The sequence below is a fragment of the Salmo trutta genome, chromosome 12 (genome assembly GCF_901001165.1).
Source record: "Salmo trutta chromosome 12, fSalTru1.1, whole genome shotgun sequence".
Lineage (NCBI taxonomy): Eukaryota > Metazoa > Chordata > Actinopteri > Salmoniformes > Salmonidae > Salmo > Salmo trutta.
In genome coordinates, this window is record NC_042968.1 from 50,565,520 (window position 1) to 50,587,732 (window position 22,213).

Below are 22,213 nucleotides of genomic sequence, written 5' to 3' on the forward strand. Positions count from 1 at the left end.
GGAAACATAGTTCGTTCTCCCTCCACTTTTGCATACCCTAGGTGCTGTAGGTTTAGTGTGTGTGTGTGGGGGGGGCACGCATGCCTGTGTGTGTGTGGTGTTATCAGTGATCTATGTACTGGCTGCTCTGTGTGCTGGTATGTATGCAGGAACATGACGGGGTTGATATGCACAACGTTTTACAGCAGGTTAGCTCTGCTCACCTGGTCACCATGACCACACACATATAAATATACCTTTATCTGATGGTGTTTATGGTCAAATCATTGCTTTAGGTGTGTTGTATGTTCAGGTGTGTTCTTGGCTATGTGAAAGGCAAAGAAAGATTGATATCATTCCATTCATTGTTATAGTATGTTGAATTACATTAGTCCAAGTTAGTAGGAGGTGCTGGAGACGTTCATCTGTTCACTTCATTTTCAGCTTTGACCTGATTCTATCTGCTGTCTTTACCTTGTTCTTTTCTCCTTCCTGGTTTCCCTTCCTACTCTCCACCAATCGAAGAGCTCGGACCAGGTCGCCTTGGCCGATGCCACCCTATTGGCTGGCAGCGGGGACGGGCCCAACGGTTCCCTGGCCGACCGATTGGGCTCTGTGGCCGTCTGTCTTCCTTCCTCTGAGACCACTTCTCTTCTCACTGACTCTCTCCTCCATACCTCGGCAGTGGTGAGCTCGCAGGCAGGCAGGCAGGCAGAAAGGCAGACACGCAGGCAGACCGACAGACAGACAAATTTAGCCTAACTCCCAGACCTTATATTTTGGCTATTTTATTATCCTAACTTGTGACGCTGTATTCTCCTATTCACTATCATGTGTAACAGACACGTTTTACTGAAATACTGTACACACTAACCACTAATCACCAGTGCCACCTGGTGGCCAGTTCTTGACAGTTACGTACAGTAGACACCAAACATTGCAATGTAGTTGAGTGGAAGTGCTTCTCCATGCCTCATCTTACCTCTGAGCTTGCTGTCCCCATAGAGATAAAATATGTTCTATTTAATTCCATGGTCGTCCCTCTTCTCTTCACGTAGAGTGTGGACGAGGGTGGCGAGGGTGGCGAGGGTGAGTATGTCAACCTCTACTCATCCAGCCAGGCCAACGGGGAGCTGGAGCTGCCACTCTGCCTCAGAGTAAGTAACACTCAACCTAGATCATAAACTCAGCAATAAAAGAAGGACCCTGTCTTTCAAAGATAACTTCACAGATCTTCATTGTAAAGGGTTTGAACACTGTTTCCCATGCTTGTTCAATGAACCATAAACAATTAATGAACATGCACCTGCGGAACGGTCGTTAAGACACTAACAGCTTACAGACAGTAGGCAATTACGGTCACAGTTATGAAAACTTAGGACACTAAAGAGGCCTTTCTACTGACTCTGAAAAACACCAAAAGAAAGATGCCCAGGGTCCCTGCTCATCTGCGTGAATGTGCCTTAGGCATGCTGCAAGGAGGCATGAGGACTGCAGATGTGGCCAGGGCAATAAATTGCAATGTCCGTACTGTGAGAGACGCCTAAGACAGCGCTATAGGGAGACAGGACGGACAACTGATCGTCCTCGCAGTGGCAGACCACGTGTAACAACACCTGCACAGGATCAGTACATCCGAACATCACACCTGTGGGACAGGTACAGGATGGCAACAACAAGTTGCCCGAGTTACACCAGGAACGCACAATCCTTCCATCAGCCTCTCTCAGACTGTCCGCAATAGGCTGAGAGAGGTTGGACTGAGGGCTTGTAGGCCTGTTGTAAGGCAGGTCCTCACCAGACATCACCGGCAACAACGTTGTCTATGGGCACAAACCCACCGTCGCTGGACCAGACAGGCCTGGCAAAAAGTGCTCTACACTGACAAGTCACGGTTTTGTCTCACCAGGGGTGATGGTCGGATTTGTGTTTATCGTCGAAGGAATGAATGTTACACCGAGGCCTGTACTCTGGAACGGGATCGATTTTGGAGGTGGAGGGTCCGTCATGGTCTGGGGCGGTGTGTCACAGCATCATCGGACTGACCTTGTTGTCATTGCAGGCAATCTCAACACTGTGCATTACAGAGAAGGCATCCTCCTCCCTCATGTGGTACCCTTCCTGCAGGCTCATCCTGACATGACCCTCCAGCATGACAATGCCACCAGCCATACTGCTCGTTCTGTGCGTGATTTCCTGCAAGACATGAATGTCAGTGTTCTGCCATGGCCAGCGAAGAGCCCGAATCTCAATCCCATTGAGCACATCTGGGACCTGTTGGATCGGAGGGTGAGGGCTAGGGCCATTCCCCCCCAGAAATGTCCGGGAACTTGCAGGTGCCTTGGTGGAAGAGTGGGGTAACATCTCACAGCAAGAACTGGCAAATCTGGTGCAGTCCATGAGGAGGAGATGCACTGCGGTACTTAATGCAGCTGGTGGCCACACCAGATACTGACTGTTACTTTTGATTTTGACCCCCCCTTTCTTCAGGGACACATTATTTCATTTCTGTTAGTCACATGTCTGTGGAACTTGTTCAGTTTATGTCTCAGTTGGTGAATCTTGTTATGTTCATACAAATATTTACACATTTATTTACAATATTTACACACTAAAAATAAATGCAGTTGACAATGAGAGGACGTTTCTTTTTTTGCTGAGTTTCTGTCCTAACCACAGATTTAGGATAATCATTCTACACACAATCCTAACAGTAACCATTAGGGGGATGATCAAAGATCTGATCCTGTATCAGTGGTTAATATCATTCTACACACAATCCTAACAGTAACCATTAGGGGGATGATCAAAGATCTGATCCTGTATCAGTGGTTAATATCATTCTACACACAATCCTAACAGTAACCATTAGGGGATGATCAAAGATCTGATCCTGTATCAGTGGTTAATATCATTCTACACACAATCCTAACAGTAACCATTAGGGGGATGATCAAAGATCTGATCCTGTATCAGTGGTTAATATCATTCTACCTGTGCCAACAGTAATTTTATGAAGACAGTGTTTGTGTACATGATGTGTTGGTGTTCCATGTTTCCTGCTCCTCATCCTACCTTGACAGAGCTTACTCTTCCCCAACAGGAGCCCAACTCTGCTGACGACGTCCTTCAAGACCCCTCTCCACAGATGCCCTCCTCCAATAGCAAGGAGGCTCTGGACAAGGACAGGTAAGGGATTGAGTGGCCACTAGGGTCACATTGCATAAACACTCTCCCCTTCAGCCGTTACGTCATTACTTGATCCGGTGATCCTAGAAGATTAAACGCCAATTGAATGAAATGGATACTGATTAATGACCAATTCTATATGTAAGCATAGAGATAATTATTTGAAGAGACAAAGTCCATTCATCAATTTGAATGGAACACTTTTCATGGGTAACAATTCTATTATAGGTTGTCATTCTATTTCTATGTATATAAATCCAGGTAAACTGATCTAATGGTGCTTCCGTCCGTCCGTCCGTCTGTCTGTCTGTGTCAGTAGGAGGCAGAAGTCAACAGACTCTGCGCCTTGTGACGAGGAAGTGGATGAGCTCTCTCTCATCGACCACAAAGAGATCATGTCCAGGATTACACTAAAACAAGAGGTAACATAGCCCTCATTCATTACGGCGCTAACAGTATTACCACCAATGTCTATTGGCTAAGCATTGTATAGAGAAAAGTATGTGGTTGTCTTTGGCTACTGTACTTTCTTTCAATGGGATTCTATTCATAATAACAATATAATATATGCCATTTAGTGGACACTTTTATTCAAAACTAGTTAGTCATCCGTTTTAAGCATTTTAAGAATGCCTGGTCCCAGGTATTCATGTTACATAGTGTTAGTGAGACGCTAAAACAAAAAACTCCAAAAAGAAAACTCTGTCCACTACTGACCTCTAGAATAAATTCTCAGGAACTGCAGGGCACGTTTCTCCATTAAAATTTCCTTTCCTTTTTTCTGTTTGGTGCAGTCTGACAGGCAGGAGAGTCTGTGTGTGTGCGTGTGTGTGATTTGTGTGAAATGGTGGTCCCCACTCTGCAAGGTCAGATGTAGCAAGAGGGAAGGAGGGAAAGAGAGAAAAGGGAGGGAGGAAAGGGATAAGAGAAGGGAGGTCTGATTAAACAACAAAGGACAGCTGTAGCAGTAAACAATGGTATTATTGTTGGGGATCTGTCAGCCTGTGTGATCAGCCTGTGTGATCAGCCTGCGTCCTGCGTATGCCAGCCCTCTCTTTCTCTCTCTCCCCCTCTCTCACTCGTCAGTGGAGCTGGTGCAGGGCTGGAAGGGAGGGAGGGTGAGCATGGACAGAGAGAGGGGAGCTGCATTTTGGGCTAGACTGCATTTTTGCCCTAATCCTCATCAATTCTCTACCTAACCCTCTTTCTCTCTACCTCACCCCCCGCGCTCTTTTTCAACATCTATTCATCTCTCTTTCTCATTCTCTCTCTCAGAATGATGATGGTCCTGACGTGCGTGCTGGGTCAGGGGATATTCTGTTAGTCCACGCCACAGAGACGGAACGCAAAGGTAGGTCGCGTTTATCACCGTTCGACAGCAGCCCCCATTAGAATGTGTGGTTCTGGGTCAGTGGCACAGGCTGTGTGTGTGTGTGTGTGTGTGTGTGTTCAAACTGGACGGGATCCGATCACACTTTCTGTCTGTTAAATTGTTATACAGTACAGTGATGTCAGTATATTCTCCCTTTTCACTCTGACATGTGAACAGTTATAGAATAGATATATCTCACGATAGATTGAACATTCCTGTTTTCCAGATCATTTTTCTCTGTCAGAATGGAGATGGCATATTACCTATCTATTCATGTCCTCTCTCCATGCTTTCTAAAGTTCATAGGATCCATCATTAGTTGTGGACCTCAGACTTAAAGGGGTGGTGTTCTCCTCTGCTCCCCGACAGATCTGGTGTTGTACTGTGAAGCCTTCCTGACCACATACAGGACCTTCATTAGCCCAGAGGACCTCATTAAGAAGCTCCACTACAGATATCCTTTGAAACCCAATGGACATGTGTTGGTCGCCTTGAGTGTCTCGATGGCTAGATACTGTGTGTGTTGGAAAGACAATGGAAAATGTGTGTGTGCGTATTTACTATGAGGAGAAAGAGTTCAGAATACGTATTCTCCTTCACCACCAAGCACATATACCAGGTTCTGTCACAGTCCAGACACATTTAAGAAGCGGGTCAGCAAGAACACGTTCTTTGTGCTAGTTCGAGTGGTGGATGAGCTGTGGTGAGTATGGATGACCCTCTCTCTCCATAGAGCCACACAAATGGCTTTTTACTCCAAGAAAGACCCAAGGGTCTCCAACAGTTTTTCTGGCCTGTAGCCAGATTGAAGACATTTTGAAGGAATGATTTATTTATTGTCAAATCGGTCTTACAGGATGAGTTGACACATTATTAAACAAATCTATATTACAGTGATAGATAGTGATGGCTAGATGTGGAGGCGTTGACTCACTTATCCCCTGCTCTTTTCCTCCCAGTCTGGTGGAGTTAACGGAGGACATCCTGAAGCAGCTGATGGACCTGGTGTTCAGGCTGGTGTGTAACGGCGAGCTGAGCCTGGCCCGCGTGCTCCGCAAGAACATCCTGGACAAGGTCTGTTCTCTGTTTGACATTTGTTTGGAAATGAAAAGCACCATACTATATATTGTAAGTAAAATAAAATGTCATTCTAAACTTATTGTTGTCCAGGTGGAGCAGAAGAAGCTGCTACGCTGCACCAACTCTCTCAAGCCGTTGGCCGCCCGGGGCGTGTCCGCCAGGTAGGGATCAACATGGGGTCAAGGGTCAGGAGAGTATGGGAGGGGGCTAGAGCAACCTCGTCTTGCATTTGCTTGTACTATTGATTTGTTTGCTTTCTCTGTCAATAAGCATTTGTGTGGGTTGATTAAGGAACATTCTCCCTCGTGGGGACATTTCCCATGTCTCCATGAGGACAAAAGCTACACTACATGACTAAAAGTATGTGTGGACACCTGCTTGTCGAACATCTCATTGCATAATCATGGGCATTAATATGGCGTTGGTCCCCCCTTTTCTGCTATAACAGCCTCCACTCTTGCTGCGGGGACTTCCTTCCATTCAGCCACAAGAGCATTAGTGAGGTCGGCACTGATGTTGGGCGATTAGGCCTGGCTCACAGTCGGCGTTCTAATTCATCCCAAAGGTGTTTGATGGGGTTGAGTTCAGGGCTCTGTGCAGGCCAGTCAAGTTCTTCCACACCGATCTCAACAAACTATTTCTGTATGGACCTGTTGCCACAAAGTTGGAAGCACAGAATCGTCTAGAATGTCATTGTATGGTGTATTGTTAAGATTTCCCTTCACTGGAACTAAGGAGCCTTTGCACCACTCCAGCCGACACTTGGCATTGCGCATTGTGATCTTAGGCTTGTGTGCGGCTACTCAGTTGTGTGCGGCTACTCCTACAAACAGTTCTTGTGCTGAAGTTGCTTCCAGAGGCAGTTTGGAACTCGGTAGTGAGTGTTGCATCCGAGGAAAGACCATTTTTACGCGCTTCAGCACTCAGCAGTCCTGTTGTGTGGCCTACCACACAAGCTCCTAGACATTTCCACTTCTCAATAACAGCACTTACAGTTGAGCAGGACAGAAATTTGACGATCTGACTTGTTGGAAAGGTGGCATCCTCTGACGGTGCCACGTTGAAAGTCACTGACCTCTTCAGTAAGGCCATTCTGCTGCCAATGTTTGTCTATGGAGATTGCATGGCGATGTGCTCGATTTTATACACCTGTCATCAACGGGTGTGGCTGAAATAGCCGAATCCACTAATTTGAAGGGTTGTCCATGTACTTTTGTATTTTATAGTCTATTTTAAGCTTAGTGGTTAGGGTTAGAATTAGGGTAAGGGGTTAGGGAAAATAGGATTTTGAATGGAAATTGATTTTAGGTCCCAACGAGGATAGAAGGACATAACTTGTGTGTGTTACTCCAGGCCCGGAACGCTGCATGACTTCCGCAGCCATGAGATCGCCGATCAGCTCACACTACTGGATGCAGAACTGTTCTACAAAATTGAGGTACCAGAGAGCCCCTAACTATCTCTGCTTTTCTTCACCTTCACTGCAGAGAGATTGACATTCTGCTCCAGTGACGGATTTAACTCAATCTCTCCTCTCCTTATTTTTTCAATTTTGATAGATTCCTGAGGTGTTGCTTTGGGCCAAGGAGCAGAATGAGGAGAAGAGTCCGAATTTGACTCAGTTCACAGAGCACTTTAACAACATGAGCTACTGGTGAGAGCTGGACCTGAGCCTATACATACAGCCTGTCTATGCATTACCAAACTCCCACCATATAAATCACCTAGCTTTGTAATGACCAGTCAACATCTCACAATGGCACATTTTCTCTTTCTCACACACACACCATCTCACTTTCAATTCAAAGGGCTTTATTCACATGGGAAACATACAGTACCAATCAAAGGTTTGGACACACCTACTCTCCCAGGGTTTTTCTTTATTTTTACTATTATCTATATTGTAGAATAATAGTGGAGGCATCAAAACTATGAAATAACACATATGAAATCATGTAGTAACCAGAAAAGTGTTAAACAAATCAAAATATATTTTAGATTCTTCAAAGTTGGACACCTTTTGCCTTGATGACAGCTTTGCACACTCTTGGCATTCTCTCAACCAGCTTCATGAGGTAGTCACCTGGAATGCACATTTCAATTAACAGGCGTGCCTTAAGTTAATTTGTGGAATTTCTTTCCTTAATGCTTTTGAGCCAATCAGTTGTGTTGTGACAAGGTAGGGGTGGTATACAGAAGATAGCCCTATTTGGTAAAAGACAAAGTCCATGTTATGGCAAGAACAGCTCAAATAAGCAAATAGAAACGACAGTCCATCATTACTTTAAGACATGAAGGTCAATGCGGAAAATGTCAAAAACATTGAAAGTTTCTTCTAGTGCAGTCACAAAAACCATCAAGCACTATAATGAAACTGGCTCTCATGAGGACCGCCACAGGAAAGGAAGACCCAGAGTTACCTCTGCTGCAGAGGATAAGTTCATTAGTTAAGTGCACCTTAGATTGCAGCCCAAATAAATGCTTTACAGAGTTCAAGTAACACACATCTCAACATCAACTGTTCAGAAGAGACTGCGTAAATCAGGCCTTCATGGTTGAATTGCTGCAAAGAAACCACTACTAAAGGACATCAATATGAAGAGACTTGCTTGGGCCAAGAAACACGAGCAATGGAGATTAGACCGGTGAAAATATGTCTTTTGGTCTGATGAGTCCAAATTTGAGATGTTTGGTTCCAACCGCTGTGTCGTTGTGAGATGCAGAGTAGGTGAACAGATGATCTCCCCATGTGTGATTCCCAATGTGAAGCATGGAGGATGAGGTGTGGTGGTGCTTTGCTGGTGACACTGTCTGTGATTTATTTAGAATTCAAGGCACACTTAACCAGCATGGCTACCACTGCATTCTTCAGCGATACCCAATCCCATCTGGTTTGCACTTAGTGTTAGTATCATTTGTTTTTCAACAGGACAATGACCAAAAACACCTCCAGGCTGTGTAAGAGCTATTTTACCAAGAAGTAGAGTGATGGAGTGCTGCATCAGATGACCCTCCACAATCACCTGACCTCAACCCAATTGAGATGGTTTGGGATGAGTTGAGCTGCAGATATATGGGAACTACTTCATGATTCCATATGTGTTATTGCATAGTTTTGATGTCTTCACTATTATTCTACAATGTAAAAAAAATATGAAAAAGAATGAGAATAAAGAAAAATTAGGTGTCCAAACTTTTGACTGGTACTGTATGTTTACATTGCCAAAGCAAGTGAAATAGATAATAAAAATAACTGAAATAAAAAATGAACAGTAAACATTACAAATGTCATATTATGACTATGTACAGTGTTATAACGATGTGCACATAGTTAAAGTACAAAAGGGTAATACATAGACATAAATAGGGGTTGTATTTACAATGGTGTTTGTTCTTCACTGGTTGCCCTTGTGGTAACAGGTCACATCTTGCTGCTGTGATGGCAAACTGGTATTTCACCCAATAGATATGGGAGATTATCAAAATTTGATTTGTTTTCAAATTCTTTGTGGGTCTGTGTAATCTGAGGGAAATATGTGTCTCTAATATGGTCATACATTTGGCAGGAGGTTAGGAAGTACAATTCAGTTTCCATCTCATTTTGTGGGCAGTGCGCACATAACCTGTATTCTCTTGAGAGCCAGGTCTGCCTACGGCGGCCTTTCTCAATAGCAAAGCTATGCTCGCTGAGTCTTTACATTGTCAAAGCTTTCCTGAATTTTGGGTCAGTCACAGTGGTCAGGTATTCTGCCACTGTGTACTCTCTGTTTGGGGCCAAATAGCATTCCAGTTTGCTGTTTTTTGGTCAATTCTTTCCAATGTGTCAAGTAAATTATCTTTTTGTTTTGTCATGATTTTGTTGGGTCTAATTGTGTTGCTGTCCTGTGGCTCTGTGTGGTCTGTTTGTGTTTGTGAACAGAACTCCAGGACCAGCTTGCTTAGCGAACTTTTCTCAAGGTTCATTTCTCTGTAGGTGATGACTCTGTTATGGAAGGTTTGGGAATCGCTTCCTTTTAGGTGGTTGTAGAATTTAACAGTTCTTTTCTGGATTTTGACAGTTAACGGGTATTGGCCTAATTCTGCTCTCTGCATGCATTATTTGGTGTATTGCATTGTACACGGATGTTTTTGCAGAATTCTGCATGCCGTCTCAATTTGGTGTTTGTCCCATTTTGTGAATTCTTGGTAGGTGAGCGGACCCCAGACCTCACAACCATAAAGGGCAATGGATTCTATAACTGCTTCAAGTATTTTCAGACAGATCCTAATTCTAATTCTCTCACATGCAACACTGTGTGTTTGTCCTCTAGGGTGCGCTCTCTAATCATTCAGCAGGAGAAAGCCCAGGACCGAGAGAAGCTGCTCCTCAAGTTCATCAAGATCATGAAGGTAACCAATCTCGCCATTTATACCACCACAGCTCTTCCTCTTAACTAGTATATTAGTTGATGATTAACTCTCTGGACAACTGTTCTTATCCTGTTTTTCTTTTTTCCATGTAGCACTTACGGAAGTTGAACAATTTCAACTCATACTTGGCAATACTGTCTGCCCTGGACTCGGCCCCCATCCGCAGGCTGGAGTGGCAGAAACAGACCTCAGAGGTGAGTCAGACAGTAGTGGATCAAGTCTGACATAGAGAGATCTAGATATTCATACTCGTGTTTCAATTCTTTCTATGGAGTCTCACTTTAATATACTCAGGTATCGGGGTGTGCTATGGGTATAACACATTGTAACACACTTGTTCTCTCCCAGGGATTGGAGGAATACTGTACGTTGATTGACAGCTCGTCATCTTTCAGAGCGTACCGGGCGGCTCTGGCCGACGTGGAGCCTCCGTGCATCCCATACCTGTAAGTCTGTTTTTATGTCTGTGTTTCGGTACATGTGCAACTGAGCTAGGTAATGTTCAATCAAAGTGGTTGTGTGTTTTGCCTATTCTTCCTAGGACTGTTTGTCTACATTTAGCCTAATCTCTCTTCCATTTCTCTCTTCTCCTCTCCTTTTCCAGCGGTTTGATCCTGCAGGACCTGACCTTCGTCCACCTGGGGAACCCCGACCTAATCGACGGGAAGGTCAACTTCTCTAAGCGCTGGCAGCAGTTCAACATCCTGGACAGTATGAGGCGCTTCCAGCAAGTGTGAGTATTTATATTACTTAACCTTTATTTAAGCAGGTAAGTCCCATTGAGACCCATTGATATGAGGGAACAAGTGTGAGTAGAACTGTTGTCCCATGAGAAAAGCATCCACAAATCTCCAAACAGATTGAGAGTGTGGTAACCTCACATTATGATAAATGAATATGTTATATTTAATGTAATTCAATAAGACTACAATAATTATCCCACGAGGTAAGCAGTGATCCACAGTGTACATTACGACCTCCATGTTAACCCCCATACAACAGAGGGTTGACCATGTACACTGAGGATACCAAACGCTAGGAACACCTTCCTAATATTGAGTTGCACCCCCTTTTGCCCTTAGAACAGCCTCAATTCGTAGGGGCATGGACTCTACAAGGTGTTGAAAGCGTTCCACAGGGATGCTGGCGCATGTTGACTCCAGTGCTTCCCACAGTTTTGTCAAGTTGGCTGGATGTCCTTTGGGTGGTGGACCATTCTTGATACACACAGGAAACTGTTGGACATGAAAAACCCAGCAGCGTTGGGATGACACACATACATAGCACAGCTGAATGGCACACATACAAAATCCATGTCTCAATTGTCTCAAGGCTTAAAAATCCTTATTTAACCTGTATCCTCCCCTTCATCTACACTGATTGAAGTGAATTTAACAAAGTGACATCAATAAGGGATCATAGCTTTAATCTGAATTGACCTGGTCAGTCTGTCATGGAAAGACATAGGCATCCCCTTGATCGACTCGTTCTGTCTTTCCCACCCACCCCAGGCATTACGAGCTGAAGCGCAACGACGACATAGTCTGCTTCTTCAACGACTTCAGCGACCATCTGGCCGAGGAGGCGTTGTGGGAGCTCTCACTGAAGATCAAGCCTCGCAACATCACCCGGCGGCGGACGGAGCGCGAGGAAAAGACTTAGGAAGGGGGAGGTTAGCGGTGCGGCGTGGCCCCGAGACCACAGCCAGGGCTCGCCGAGGGACCTCCACTGTGCTACAGATGGACAGAAAGGATAGATGGATGGACACAATCAACTGGACCTCACTAACAGGGGAAGAAAGACTGACTAGGGCTGGGCCAGACCAGAGGTTATACAGTAGGCTAGTAGGGGGGAAAATACTACCATGGTTTACAGTGACTCTGTGCTGCTCTGATACACTGGGAGATTATGGGCGGGGTTATGATTGGAGTTACATTGGGTTCCCTCCGCCCAGAACTGCAGTTGGCAGGAGAGAAATTCCTAACCAACGGGAGGTGAGAGAGGAAAAAGACTGGTGCCAAGGAGAAGAGGAAAACTTCATATAAGGAGAGGAGGTGGAGATGTCGAACAACGGAAGAGACTGCTCCCTGTCCTCTCCCATTTTATTGTATAAATGTGTGTGTCAGCGAGTGTGTGAGGTGAAAGCTCCTCTAGACGCTCAGATATTCCCTCCCTCACCCTACAGAGTGTGGGCCATCCTTGGGTCAGTCCCTACTGCTCCCTCTCTTGACTTAACTTCCCTCAAACATGGAAGGAAGAGGAACTTCCTTGTATCCATGGAATCTTCCTCAGTATTCCGGACTATATTCTGCCATGAACTCTGTCACAATGCAGAATTGACTGGGCAGGGATGTGGTTTTGGAAATGGTAAATTGAGGGGTTAGGCGAGGTGGAGGACCACAAAGGGACTAGACTTGTAACAAGAGTGTATTATTATTAATATTATGAATCATATATGGTTATGATTTATTATATACAGTGCTCCTTTTGTTCTTAAAAAGGATTGTCTATTAAGAGAAGTGCCATACAAATGTGCACTCAAAAAAGCTAAGCAAAAAACTAAACACACAAAAAGAGAAGTACTAAAGATGCTGTCATATTCAATCATCATGTGCCATGTTTGAGTAAGAGCTGTCAGGCAACCAGGCGCGTGTCCCAGTAAAGAGGGGGTGTGTGTCTGGGTGGGATCTGTGTTTGTCAGTCCATTGTGTGCTGTAGTTATTCATTATTCCTTTGGAATAATGGTGTCATCCAACTCCAATAAAACTGCTCAGTTTCTATACATCACTGTCTAATGAATGGAAGACGTTTGTCATACTATGCTACTTACTTCCTCCTTATGGGCCAAATCCCAACGAGATCTGCACTTGAAACTTTTACATTATCATGCATTGATGTCAATGGGAGGCTTGTTGTGCTCGCACATTAGGGTAAAAAATAACCACAAGCCTCTGATAGTGAACATATTTTATTTCTTAAATATCATGGTCATTAGGAAAATGCTTTAAAAAATAAACTCACAAGGCATGAATTTACCATGGCATCAAGGGATGATCCAGCAAATATTTAACAATGCAAACAGCCTACGTAGCACTGAAGTGCACACATTAGGTGATAAATATTGTACTTATCTGATTTCCACATGTTCAGATACAATATAACACATTTTAAGCAACAAACAAAGCCAAAATCAAAACAGACATTTAAAAAAAGCTTTTATTCCGCCATCTCACTCCTATGTCAGCTGGAGGTAGTCAAACCACTGCAGGGTAAAAATGTACACATGGAAGACGGAGTAATTAAAAAAGAGAAGAGTTGTGTCATACCTGCTCTAACTGTTTCAGTGATATATTAATGAATTATTTTTGATGCGTCTTGGATGTATTCTCAAGGCTTCCCTATCTGACTGGATGCTCTGCAGTCTGCAGGTGAGTTACAGGAGCTAGTCTCCCCCATCCCAGACCTAGTCAGTAAAAGCATCAACCCTCAATTCTAAATACATACTACAAAACACATTTTATATATATATAGTAGACAGACTGACAGACAGACAGTAAACACTGATTTCTGTCTCAGTGGGGGCGACTGCTGGGCTCTAGTAGGACCCTCTTCCCTGGGGGAAAGTTGGCCAGGTCCCCCTGCTCCGAGGCGGCCCGCTTGAAGCCCCGGCTGTGCCCGTTGACTGCTCCTCCACGGTGCCACTTACAGAGGTCCCCATTCAAGATGTCCTGGATGTGCTGCACAATGAGGTTGATGGCCACTGCGGAGAGAAAGGCAGATTAATATGAGAGGAAAGGAGAGAGGGATGGAGATTCTTCATGAGTCATGAGTATTATTATTACCCATGTTGTCAACTCCTCGAGGAATAATGACATCTGCATATTTCTTGGTCTGGAAAAAAAGGACCATTATCAATCTCATTTTGGTAGCTAATGCTCTGAAAAGACTGGACTTTGAGCAGAATATACAGCACCAGTCAAAAGTTTGGACACACCTACTCATTCAAGGGTTTTTCTTTATTTTTTACTATTTTCTACATTGTAGAATAATAGTGAAGACAAACTATGAAATAACATATGGAATCATGTAGTAACCAAAAATATGTTCAACAAATCAAAATATATGATGTATTTTAGATTCTTCAAAGTAGCCACCCTTTGCCTTGACAGCTTTGCGCACACTTGTAATTGAGTCACATTTAAACGTCTCACTGATGTAAATCAGCTGACAATGTGTTAAATGTGTCATTGTGTCCATAATTAGGCTTATTAATAATGAATTAGTGTCCATTATCTGTTTGTGTATTGTGAGTGTTGCAGCGCTGGACATTTACAGGCAAACAGAACTCCTCGAAGGCTGGCTTAACGAACATGGTGTACTGGGTGAGGATCTGCTCCAGGTCTCTGCCTCGCTTCATATCCCGCAGAACTGCAGGTAAAATCCACAACAAGCAGATCAGGACCAAGACGTGACAAGTATGTATATCAAAGACGCTAGAGTAAAGTATCAGTATGGAAGTGCATATGACAATCTATGGATGGTACAGCCTCTTAATTTGTGTCAGTAGTACCTCTGCGAGACAGTCTGACATCAGAGTCTGTGTCCACAAAGAGCTTCATGTGAAACATATCCCTCACTTCCTGAGAGTAGAAAACCAGGATCCCTTCAAACAGAACCACGTCAGCCGGGTACACTGTTATCCTGTCCTGCAGCCTGGAACACACACACACATGAACTAAGCAACACATTTAGTACACACAAAGACACAATCTATACATAGACTAACTTTCACATGAATGCATGTATGATTGGTATGTTTACTGAACAAAAATATAAACGCAACATGCAACAATTTCAAAGAGTTACAGTTCAAATATGGAAATCGGTCAATTGAAAAATTCATTAGGCCCTAATCTATGGATTTCACATGAATGGGAACACAGATATTCAGCCATTGGTCACAGATACCTTAAAAAAATAAAAGGTAGGTGTGACCACCATACACCTCAAGAAGTGTGAAGTTGCTGGATATTGGCAGGAACTGGAACATGCTGTCGATCCAGAGCATCCCAAACACCCTCAATGGGTGACTGGTGTCTGGTGAGTATACAGGCCATGGAAGAACTGGGACATTTTCAGCTTCCATGAACTGTGTACAGATCCTTGCAACATGGGGCCGTGCATTATCATACTGAAACATGAGGTGATGGCGGCAGTGGGCCTGACTGGGCCTCAGGATTTCATCACGGTATCTCTGCATTCAAATTGCAATCGATAAAATGCAATTGTGTTCGTTGTCTGTAGCTTATGGCTGCCTATAGCATAACCCCACCCCCACCATGGGGCACTCTGTTCACACTGTTGACAATAGAAAACCGCTCGCCCACACGACGCCATACACGTGGTCTGCATTTGTTAGGCCAGATGGACATACTACCAAATTCTCTAAAACGATGTAGGAGGCAGCTTATGGTAGAGAAATTAACATTACATTCTGGCAACAGATGTATTGTATTACTGTTGATGATATCTGGACATGTGCATGTACACCCTGACCCATCTACTGTTGCTAGCCCCAATTCTGACTTGTGCTCTGATATGTTTCACTGATTTCTGCTCTCGTAAAAGCCTGGGTTTTCTGCACGTTAACACTAGAACGTTATTACCTAAAATGTATCAATTGAAAGTGTGGGTTCACAGCTCCAGTCCAGATGTGTTGGTCATTACTGAGACGTGGTTAAGGAAGAGTGTTTTGAACACTGATGTTAACCTTTCTGGTTATAACATTTTTCAGAAAGACAGATCTTCCAAAGGTGGGGGTGTAGCAATCTTTACCAAGGGTCACCTTCAGTGCTCGGTTGTCTCCACCAAGACAGTCCCCAAACAATTTGATTTGCTGGTTTTAAACATTAAACTTTCAAATAGCTCTTCGTTGACTGTTGTTGGGTGCTATCGTCCTCCATCAGCACCAGCCTGTACCCTACCTGCCCTAAGCTCTCTCCTGGTCCCTTGCAGTAAGTCTGAATTTGTCCTGCTAGGTGACATAAACTGGGACATGCTTAAACCACCTGCCCAAGTCCTAAAGCAATGGGACTCCCTAAATCGTTCTCAGATTATTACCAATCCCACAAGGTATGACTCCAAACACGCAGAAAAGACTACTCTCCTAGATGTTATCCTCACAAATAATCCTGATAGGTATCAGTCTGGTGTTTTCTGTAATGACCTTAGTGATCACTGTTTTACAGCCTGTGTTGGTAATGGCTGCTCAGTGAAACGACCTGTCCTGATTTGTCATAGACGCTTGCTAAAAAACTTTAATGAGCAAGCCTTCCTTCATGAACTGGCCTCTTTAAAATGGTATAGAATCAGCTTGATCCCCTCTGTCGAAGACGCTTGGACCTTCTTTATTGATATTTTCAGTGATATTGTTAACAAACGCCCCCGTCAAGAAAATTAGAATTAAAAACAGGTTCAGCCCCTGGTTCGACCGTGATCTTGCAGAGTTACTCCACCTCAACAATTACATTTGGCGAAAGGCTCGGCACACGCATACTCAGGCTGACTGGCTCTCATTCAGGCAAATGAGAAATAAGTGTACTCAGGCTATCTGGAAGGCCAAAGTTAGTTACTTTAAGGAGCAGTGGGTCTAACACTAAGAAGTTCTAGAAAACGGTTAAAGACCTGGAGAATAAACCCTCCTCACAGCTGCCCATAATGTTGATGATGTGGTTGTTACTGACAAGAAGCACATGGCTGAGCTCTTTAACCTCAAGCGTCCCACCTACTCAACAGCCAGTGTAATCCCGTGGCGCGATATTCAAATACCTTAGAAATGCTATTACTTCAATTTCTCAAACATATGACTATTTTACACCATTTTAAAGACAAGACTCATTAATCTAACCACACTGTCCGATTTCAAAAAGGCTTTACAACGAAAGCAAAACATTAGATTATGTCAGCCGAGTACCCAGCCAGAAATAATCAGACACCCATTTTTCAAGCTAGCATATAATGTCACATAAACCCAAACCACAGCTAAATGCAGCACTAACCTTTGATGATCTTCATCAGATGACAATCCTAGGACATTATGTTATACAATACATGCATGTTTTGTTCAATCAAGTTCATATTTATATCAAAAAACAGCTTTTTACATTAGCATGTGACTAGCATGTGACTAGCATTCCCACCGAACACTTCCGGTGAATTTACTAAATCACTCACGATAAACGTTCACAAAAAACATAACAATTATTTAAAGAATTATATATACAGAACTCCTTTATGCACTCGCTATGTCCGATTTTAAAATAGCTTTTCGGTGAAAGCACATTTTGCAATATTCTGAGTAGATAGCCCGGCCATCACAGGCTAGCTATTTTGACACCCACCAAGTGTGGTACTCACCAAACTCCGATTTACTATTAGAAAAGTTTGATTACCTTTGCTGTCTTCGTCAGAATGCACTCCCAGGACTTCTACTTCAATAACAAATGTTGGTTTGGTTCAAAATAATCCATAGTTGTATCCAAATAGCGGCGTTTTGTTCGTGCGTTCAAGACACTATCCGATGGGTAAAGAAGGGTGACGCGCCCGACACGTTTCATGACAAAAAAAATCAAAATATTCCATTACCGTACTTCGAAGCATGTCAACCACTGTTTACAATAAATTTTTATGCTATTTTTCTCGTAAAAAAGCGATAATATTCCGACCGGGAGTGGTTGTTTTCGTTCAAAGAGAGAGAAAGTAAACATGGTGTCGGCTCGGGCACGTGCCCCCAGTCTCATTGTTCTCAGATCGACCACTTACAAAATGCGCTAATGTTTTTCAGCCAGGGCCTGCAAAGCCACCATTCAGCTTTCTGGCGCCTTCTGAGAGCCTATGGGAGCGTTAGAAAATGTCACGTCATGCCAGAGATCCCCTGTTTTGGTTAGAGATGATCAAGAAGGCCATGAAATGGTCAGAGAGAGCGCTTCCTGTTTTGAATCTTCTCAGGTTTTGGCCTGCCAAATGAGTTCTGTTATACTCACAGACACCATTCAAACAGTTTTAGAAACTTTAGGGTGTTTTCTATCCAAATCAAACAATTATATGCATATTCTAGTTACTGGGCAGGAGTAGTAACCAGATTAAATCGGGTACGTTTTTTATCCGGCCGTGCAAATACTGCCCCCTAGCCCCAACAGGTTAATAACCACTTCATTAAGTCAAGATTCCTATTTGACTCAGCCATGCCTCCTTGCCCGTCCAACATTTCCTCATCTCCCACCCCTTCTAATGCGACTATCCCCGATGCTTCTCCCTCTTTTTCTCCTGCCCCGCTACAAAGTTTCTCCCTGCAGGCAGTCACTGAGTCCGAGGTGCTAGAGGAGCTCCTGAAACTTGACCCCAAAAAAACATCTGGGTCAGATGGTTTAGACCCTTTCTTCCTTAAGGTTGCAGCCCCTATCATCGCCAAGCCTATCTCCGATCTTTTTAACCTCTCTCTCCTTTCTGGGGAGGTTCCCATTGCTTAGAAGGCTGGCACAGTTCATCCTTTATTTAAAGGGGGAGATCAAGCTGATCCTAGCTGTTATAGGCCCATTTCTATTTTGCCCTGTTTATCAAAAGTGTTGGAAAAACTTGTCAATAATCCACTGACTGGCTTTCTTGATGTCTATAGTATTCTCTCTGATATGCAATCTGGTTTCTGCTCAGGTTATGGATGTGTCACTGAAACCTTAAAGGTCCTCAATGATGTCACCATTGCCCTTGATTCAAAGCAATGTTGTGTTGCTATTTTGATTGACTTGGCCAAAGCTTTTGATACAGTAGACCATTCCATTCTTGTGGGGAGTATTGGTGTATTCCATTCTAAGGAGTATTGGTATCTCTGAGGGGTCTTTGGCCTGGTTTGCTAACTACCTCTCTCAAAGAGTGCAGTCAGAAAATCTGCTGTCTCAGCCACTGCTTGTCACCAAGGGAGTACCCCAAGGCTCAATCCTGAGCCCCACACTCTTTTCAATTTCATCAACAACATAGCCCAGGCAGTAGGAAGCTCTCTCATCCATTTATATGCAAATGTTAGTCTTATACTCAGCTGGCCCCTCCCCAGATTTTGTGTTAAATGCTTTCTCTACTCTTAACCTTGTTCTGAACACCTACAAAACAAAGGTCATGTGGTTTGGTAAGAAGAATGCCCCTCCCCACAGGTGTGATTACGACCTCTGAGGGTTTATAGCTTGAGGTAGTAACCTCATACAAGTACTTGGGAGTATGGCTAGACAGTACACTGTCCTTCTCTCAGAACATACCAAAGCTGCAGGCTAAAGTTACATCTAGACTTGGTTTCCTCTATCGTAATCGCTCCTCTTTCACCCCAGCTGCCAAACTAACCCTGATTCAGATGACCATCCTACCCATGCTAGATTACGGAGACATAATTTATAGATCAGCAGGTAAGGGTGCTCTTAAGCAGCTAGATGTTCTTTACCATTCGGCCATCAGATTTGCCACCAATGCTCCTTATATGACACATCACTGCACTCTATACTCCTCTGCAAACTGGTAATCTCTGTATACCCGTTGCAAGACCCACTGGTTGATGCTTCTTTATAAAACCCTCTTAGGCCTCACTCCCCCCCCCCCCCCCCCCCCCATCTGAGACATCTACTGCAGCCCTCATCCTCCACATACAAAACCCGTTCTGCCAGTCACATTCTGTTAAAGGTCCCCAAAGCACACATCCCTGGGTCGCTCGTCTTTTCAGTTCGCTGTAGCTAGCGACTGGAACAAGCTGCAACAAACACTCAACCTGGACAGTTTTATCTCCATCTCTTCAAAGACTCAATCATGGACACTCTTACTGACAGTTGTGGCTGCTTTGCATGATGTATTGTTGTCTCTACCTTCTTGCCCTTTGTGCTGATGTCTGTGCCCAATGTTTGTACCATGCTTTGTGCTGCTACCATGTTGTGTTGCTGCCTTGCTATGTTGTCATCTTAGGTCTCTCTTTATGTAGTGTTGTTTCTCTTGTCGTGATGTGTGTTTTGTCCTATATTTATATGTTATTTATTTATTTTTAATCCCAGCCCCTGTCCCCACTGGAGGTCTTTTGCCTTTCGGTAGGCTGTCATTGTAAATAAGAATTTGTTCTTAACTGACTTGCCTAGTTAAATAAATAAATAAAAAACAGCTCTGGTGGACATTCCTGCAGTCAGCATGCCAATTGCACGCTCTCTCAACTTGAGACATCTGTGGCATTTTGTTGTGTGACAAAACGGCACATTTTAGAGTGCACTTGTGTAATGATCATGCTGTTTAATCAGCTTCTTGATATGCCACACCTGTCAAGTGGATTATTTATCTTGACAAAGGAGAAATGCTCACTAACAGGGATGTAAACCAATTTGTGCACAACATTTTGGAGAAATAAGCTTTATGAATTTTTTTTTTTTTTTCTGCTCATGAAACATGGGACCAACACTTTACATGTTGCATTTATATTTTTGTTCGGTGTGTTTGCAGATGAGCTGGGTTAGAGACATCTTAGGTCAAAGGTCATGTCTTAGTTCAAGAGTCAACTATCTGAGCTCTGGAATGTGTAGGGTGGGCCTTTTTGACCCGGTCTGTCTGAATTCAAGAAGGGCATTTCCAACTGAAATGGTATGTTTCCATATGGAATGTTTACCTCACCTGGAATGCGTGACAAAGTCATATGTCGGCACCTCCACCACTGTCCCCTCCACAATATCCTTCAGGGTTTGGTACATCAACTCGTTGTCGAAAGCATCTGTAATAAACATTTCAACGTTATTCACTTTTTCCATGCAGATATGCATTTATTTTATGTTTATAATAATGATTACTTAAGTTAACCTACAGTTTTCGCATTGTAGCTACAGTTAGAACATTTGCCATTGCTTGATGGAAGTGCATTAATTAATTGAATTAATGTAATCTAGTGAGTGATAAGTGCCTGATGTTATTACAACAATTATACTTATGTTATTACAATATCCATACAGGCCTGTAGTACCTGGGTGGTCAAAATTGTACTGGCCCTTGAGTGCCCTGGCCTTCTGGTCAGGTGTCAAGACTTTGTAGAAGCTGTCTTGGCTGATGATGGCCACTTTCCTCTGACGATGGTCCACCTTGTTCTGGCCCAGCAACTCCATGATTTTTGCACATACTGTTGACTAAAAATCAGAAACATAATTTCAGTTTGATAAGGTTGGGGCACAGCCATAGCAGAGTGAAGTAGCTGGCACATTTCAAGACAATAATTTAATAGATGGCTTGGTGTCAAGTGACATCCTGATGTGTCTGCTTTCAGTGTTTGCTTTCAGTTCATTGGAAAAACGAAAACTAGCTAACGTTAGCTAGCTACTTTACTGATTGTTGAAACGACCTAGCTAGCTACCCTGACAGCTAGCTAGACAGCTATTATTATGTAGCTAGTTAACGTTACCTACCTTGCCGCTGGCAGTTCCTCCGCTAACACCGATCAGAAACGGACGGTGCCTGGGCCGCTCCATCTCGAGCGGTCTGACAGCAGTCATGTCGGGTCAATTGTCGAAAAACAGCACGCTTTTGTTGCTAGTCAGCTGCCTTCCAAAACAAGAATGTGTTCCCGTTCATATTTGTAAATACGCGAGAACACGGCCAAGCACTTCCTGGGGCAAAACTAATGTTTGTAAAAACGTCAAAATAAGAGTCCTCATTTGAAACTCTTTAAATAAGTGTTTATTCTGTAACGTTGCCATTCAATTGGCCACCATTCAGTTGTTATAATCATGTTATATTGCTTAGGTCTACTGGTTATCTGATAAGCATCGATGCAGGAGGAAATAAAATCGGGGGGGGGGCGGACGGACGGACGTCCCAAGGATCCCAGATAGCAATACACACACACACACACACACACACACACACACACACACACACACACACACACACACACAGGAGACCACCAAGAGGAGCCCAATATAATTTTCATGGAAACAATCATCAAATGCCATGCTTATGTGGAGTGATGCACAATGATGATTAACAACCACTCAACAGTTGTTCAAGTGTTCGTTTTGTACATGTAGGCTATTTTAGACTCAAATGTCTAAGGGGGGAACTGCACACAGCACAGTATCTACTGAAATTCCAAATTCAGGCAAAGTGTGTGCTTTCAAAATAACT

The 22,213-nt window shown here is 43.6% G+C and overlaps 2 protein-coding genes across 4 annotated transcripts in view; one reads left to right on the plus strand and one right to left on the minus strand.

The window, feature by feature from the left end:
- The window catches only part of LOC115203741 (rap guanine nucleotide exchange factor 1), a 128,322-nt gene extending 115,508 nt beyond the window's left edge, over positions 1 to 12,814 (plus strand). For 2 of the 3 annotated variants that reach the window (XM_029768687.1, XM_029768688.1), the window contains 16 exons: positions 505 to 666; positions 1,038 to 1,136; positions 3,083 to 3,168; positions 3,485 to 3,590; positions 4,444 to 4,519; positions 4,910 to 4,994; positions 5,151 to 5,243; positions 5,500 to 5,614; positions 5,711 to 5,781; positions 6,974 to 7,058; positions 7,180 to 7,274; positions 9,931 to 10,009; positions 10,123 to 10,224; positions 10,379 to 10,476; positions 10,635 to 10,763; positions 11,542 to 12,814. In XM_029768687.1, coding sequence (XP_029624547.1) covers positions 505 to 666; positions 1,038 to 1,136; positions 3,083 to 3,168; positions 3,485 to 3,590; positions 4,444 to 4,519; positions 4,910 to 4,994; positions 5,151 to 5,243; positions 5,500 to 5,614; positions 5,711 to 5,781; positions 6,974 to 7,058; positions 7,180 to 7,274; positions 9,931 to 10,009; positions 10,123 to 10,224; positions 10,379 to 10,476; positions 10,635 to 10,763; positions 11,542 to 11,692 — 1,632 coding nt within the window. In that variant the 3' untranslated portion in view covers positions 11,693 to 12,814. Of the gene's footprint in view, positions 1 to 474; positions 667 to 1,037; positions 1,137 to 3,082; positions 3,169 to 3,484; positions 3,591 to 4,443; positions 4,520 to 4,909; positions 4,995 to 5,150; positions 5,244 to 5,499; positions 5,615 to 5,710; positions 5,782 to 6,973; positions 7,059 to 7,179; positions 7,275 to 9,930; positions 10,010 to 10,122; positions 10,225 to 10,378; positions 10,477 to 10,634; positions 10,764 to 11,541 lie in introns of all 3 variants that reach the window. The other variant, XM_029768686.1, reaches the window with a different exon arrangement.
- Positions 12,815 to 12,982: 168 nt separating this feature from the next.
- On the minus strand, positions 12,983 to 21,663 carry LOC115203743 (uridine-cytidine kinase 1). Its single transcript, XM_029768691.1, has 7 exons — positions 21,496 to 21,663; positions 21,060 to 21,219; positions 20,717 to 20,813; positions 14,601 to 14,743; positions 14,364 to 14,458; positions 13,873 to 13,921; positions 12,983 to 13,790 (listed from the first exon to the last, which is right to left on the minus strand). Exons 1-7 carry the CDS (start codon positions 21,580 to 21,582, stop codon positions 13,603 to 13,605), a joined length of 819 nt encoding a protein of 272 aa, XP_029624551.1. The 5' UTR covers positions 21,583 to 21,663; the 3' UTR covers positions 12,983 to 13,602.
- Between the last annotated feature and the right edge of the window lie 550 nt (positions 21,664 to 22,213).

What these genes read in the sequence shown, in the direction of transcription:
- LOC115203743 (XM_029768691.1), bottom strand. Translation starts at nt 21,582, where the DNA reads ATGACTGCTGTCAGACCGCTCGAGATGGAGCGGCCCAGGCACCGTCCG. An exon ending in TCGAGGAGTTCTGTTTGCCT is followed by an intron (nt 13,922 to 14,363) that starts GTAAATGTCCAG and finishes CTTTTTTTCCAG; the next exon opens with ACCAAGAAATATGCAGATGT. An exon ending in TCGAGGAGTTGACAACATGG is followed by an intron (nt 13,791 to 13,872) that starts GTAATAATAATA and finishes TTCTCTCCGCAG; the next exon opens with TGGCCATCAACCTCATTGTG.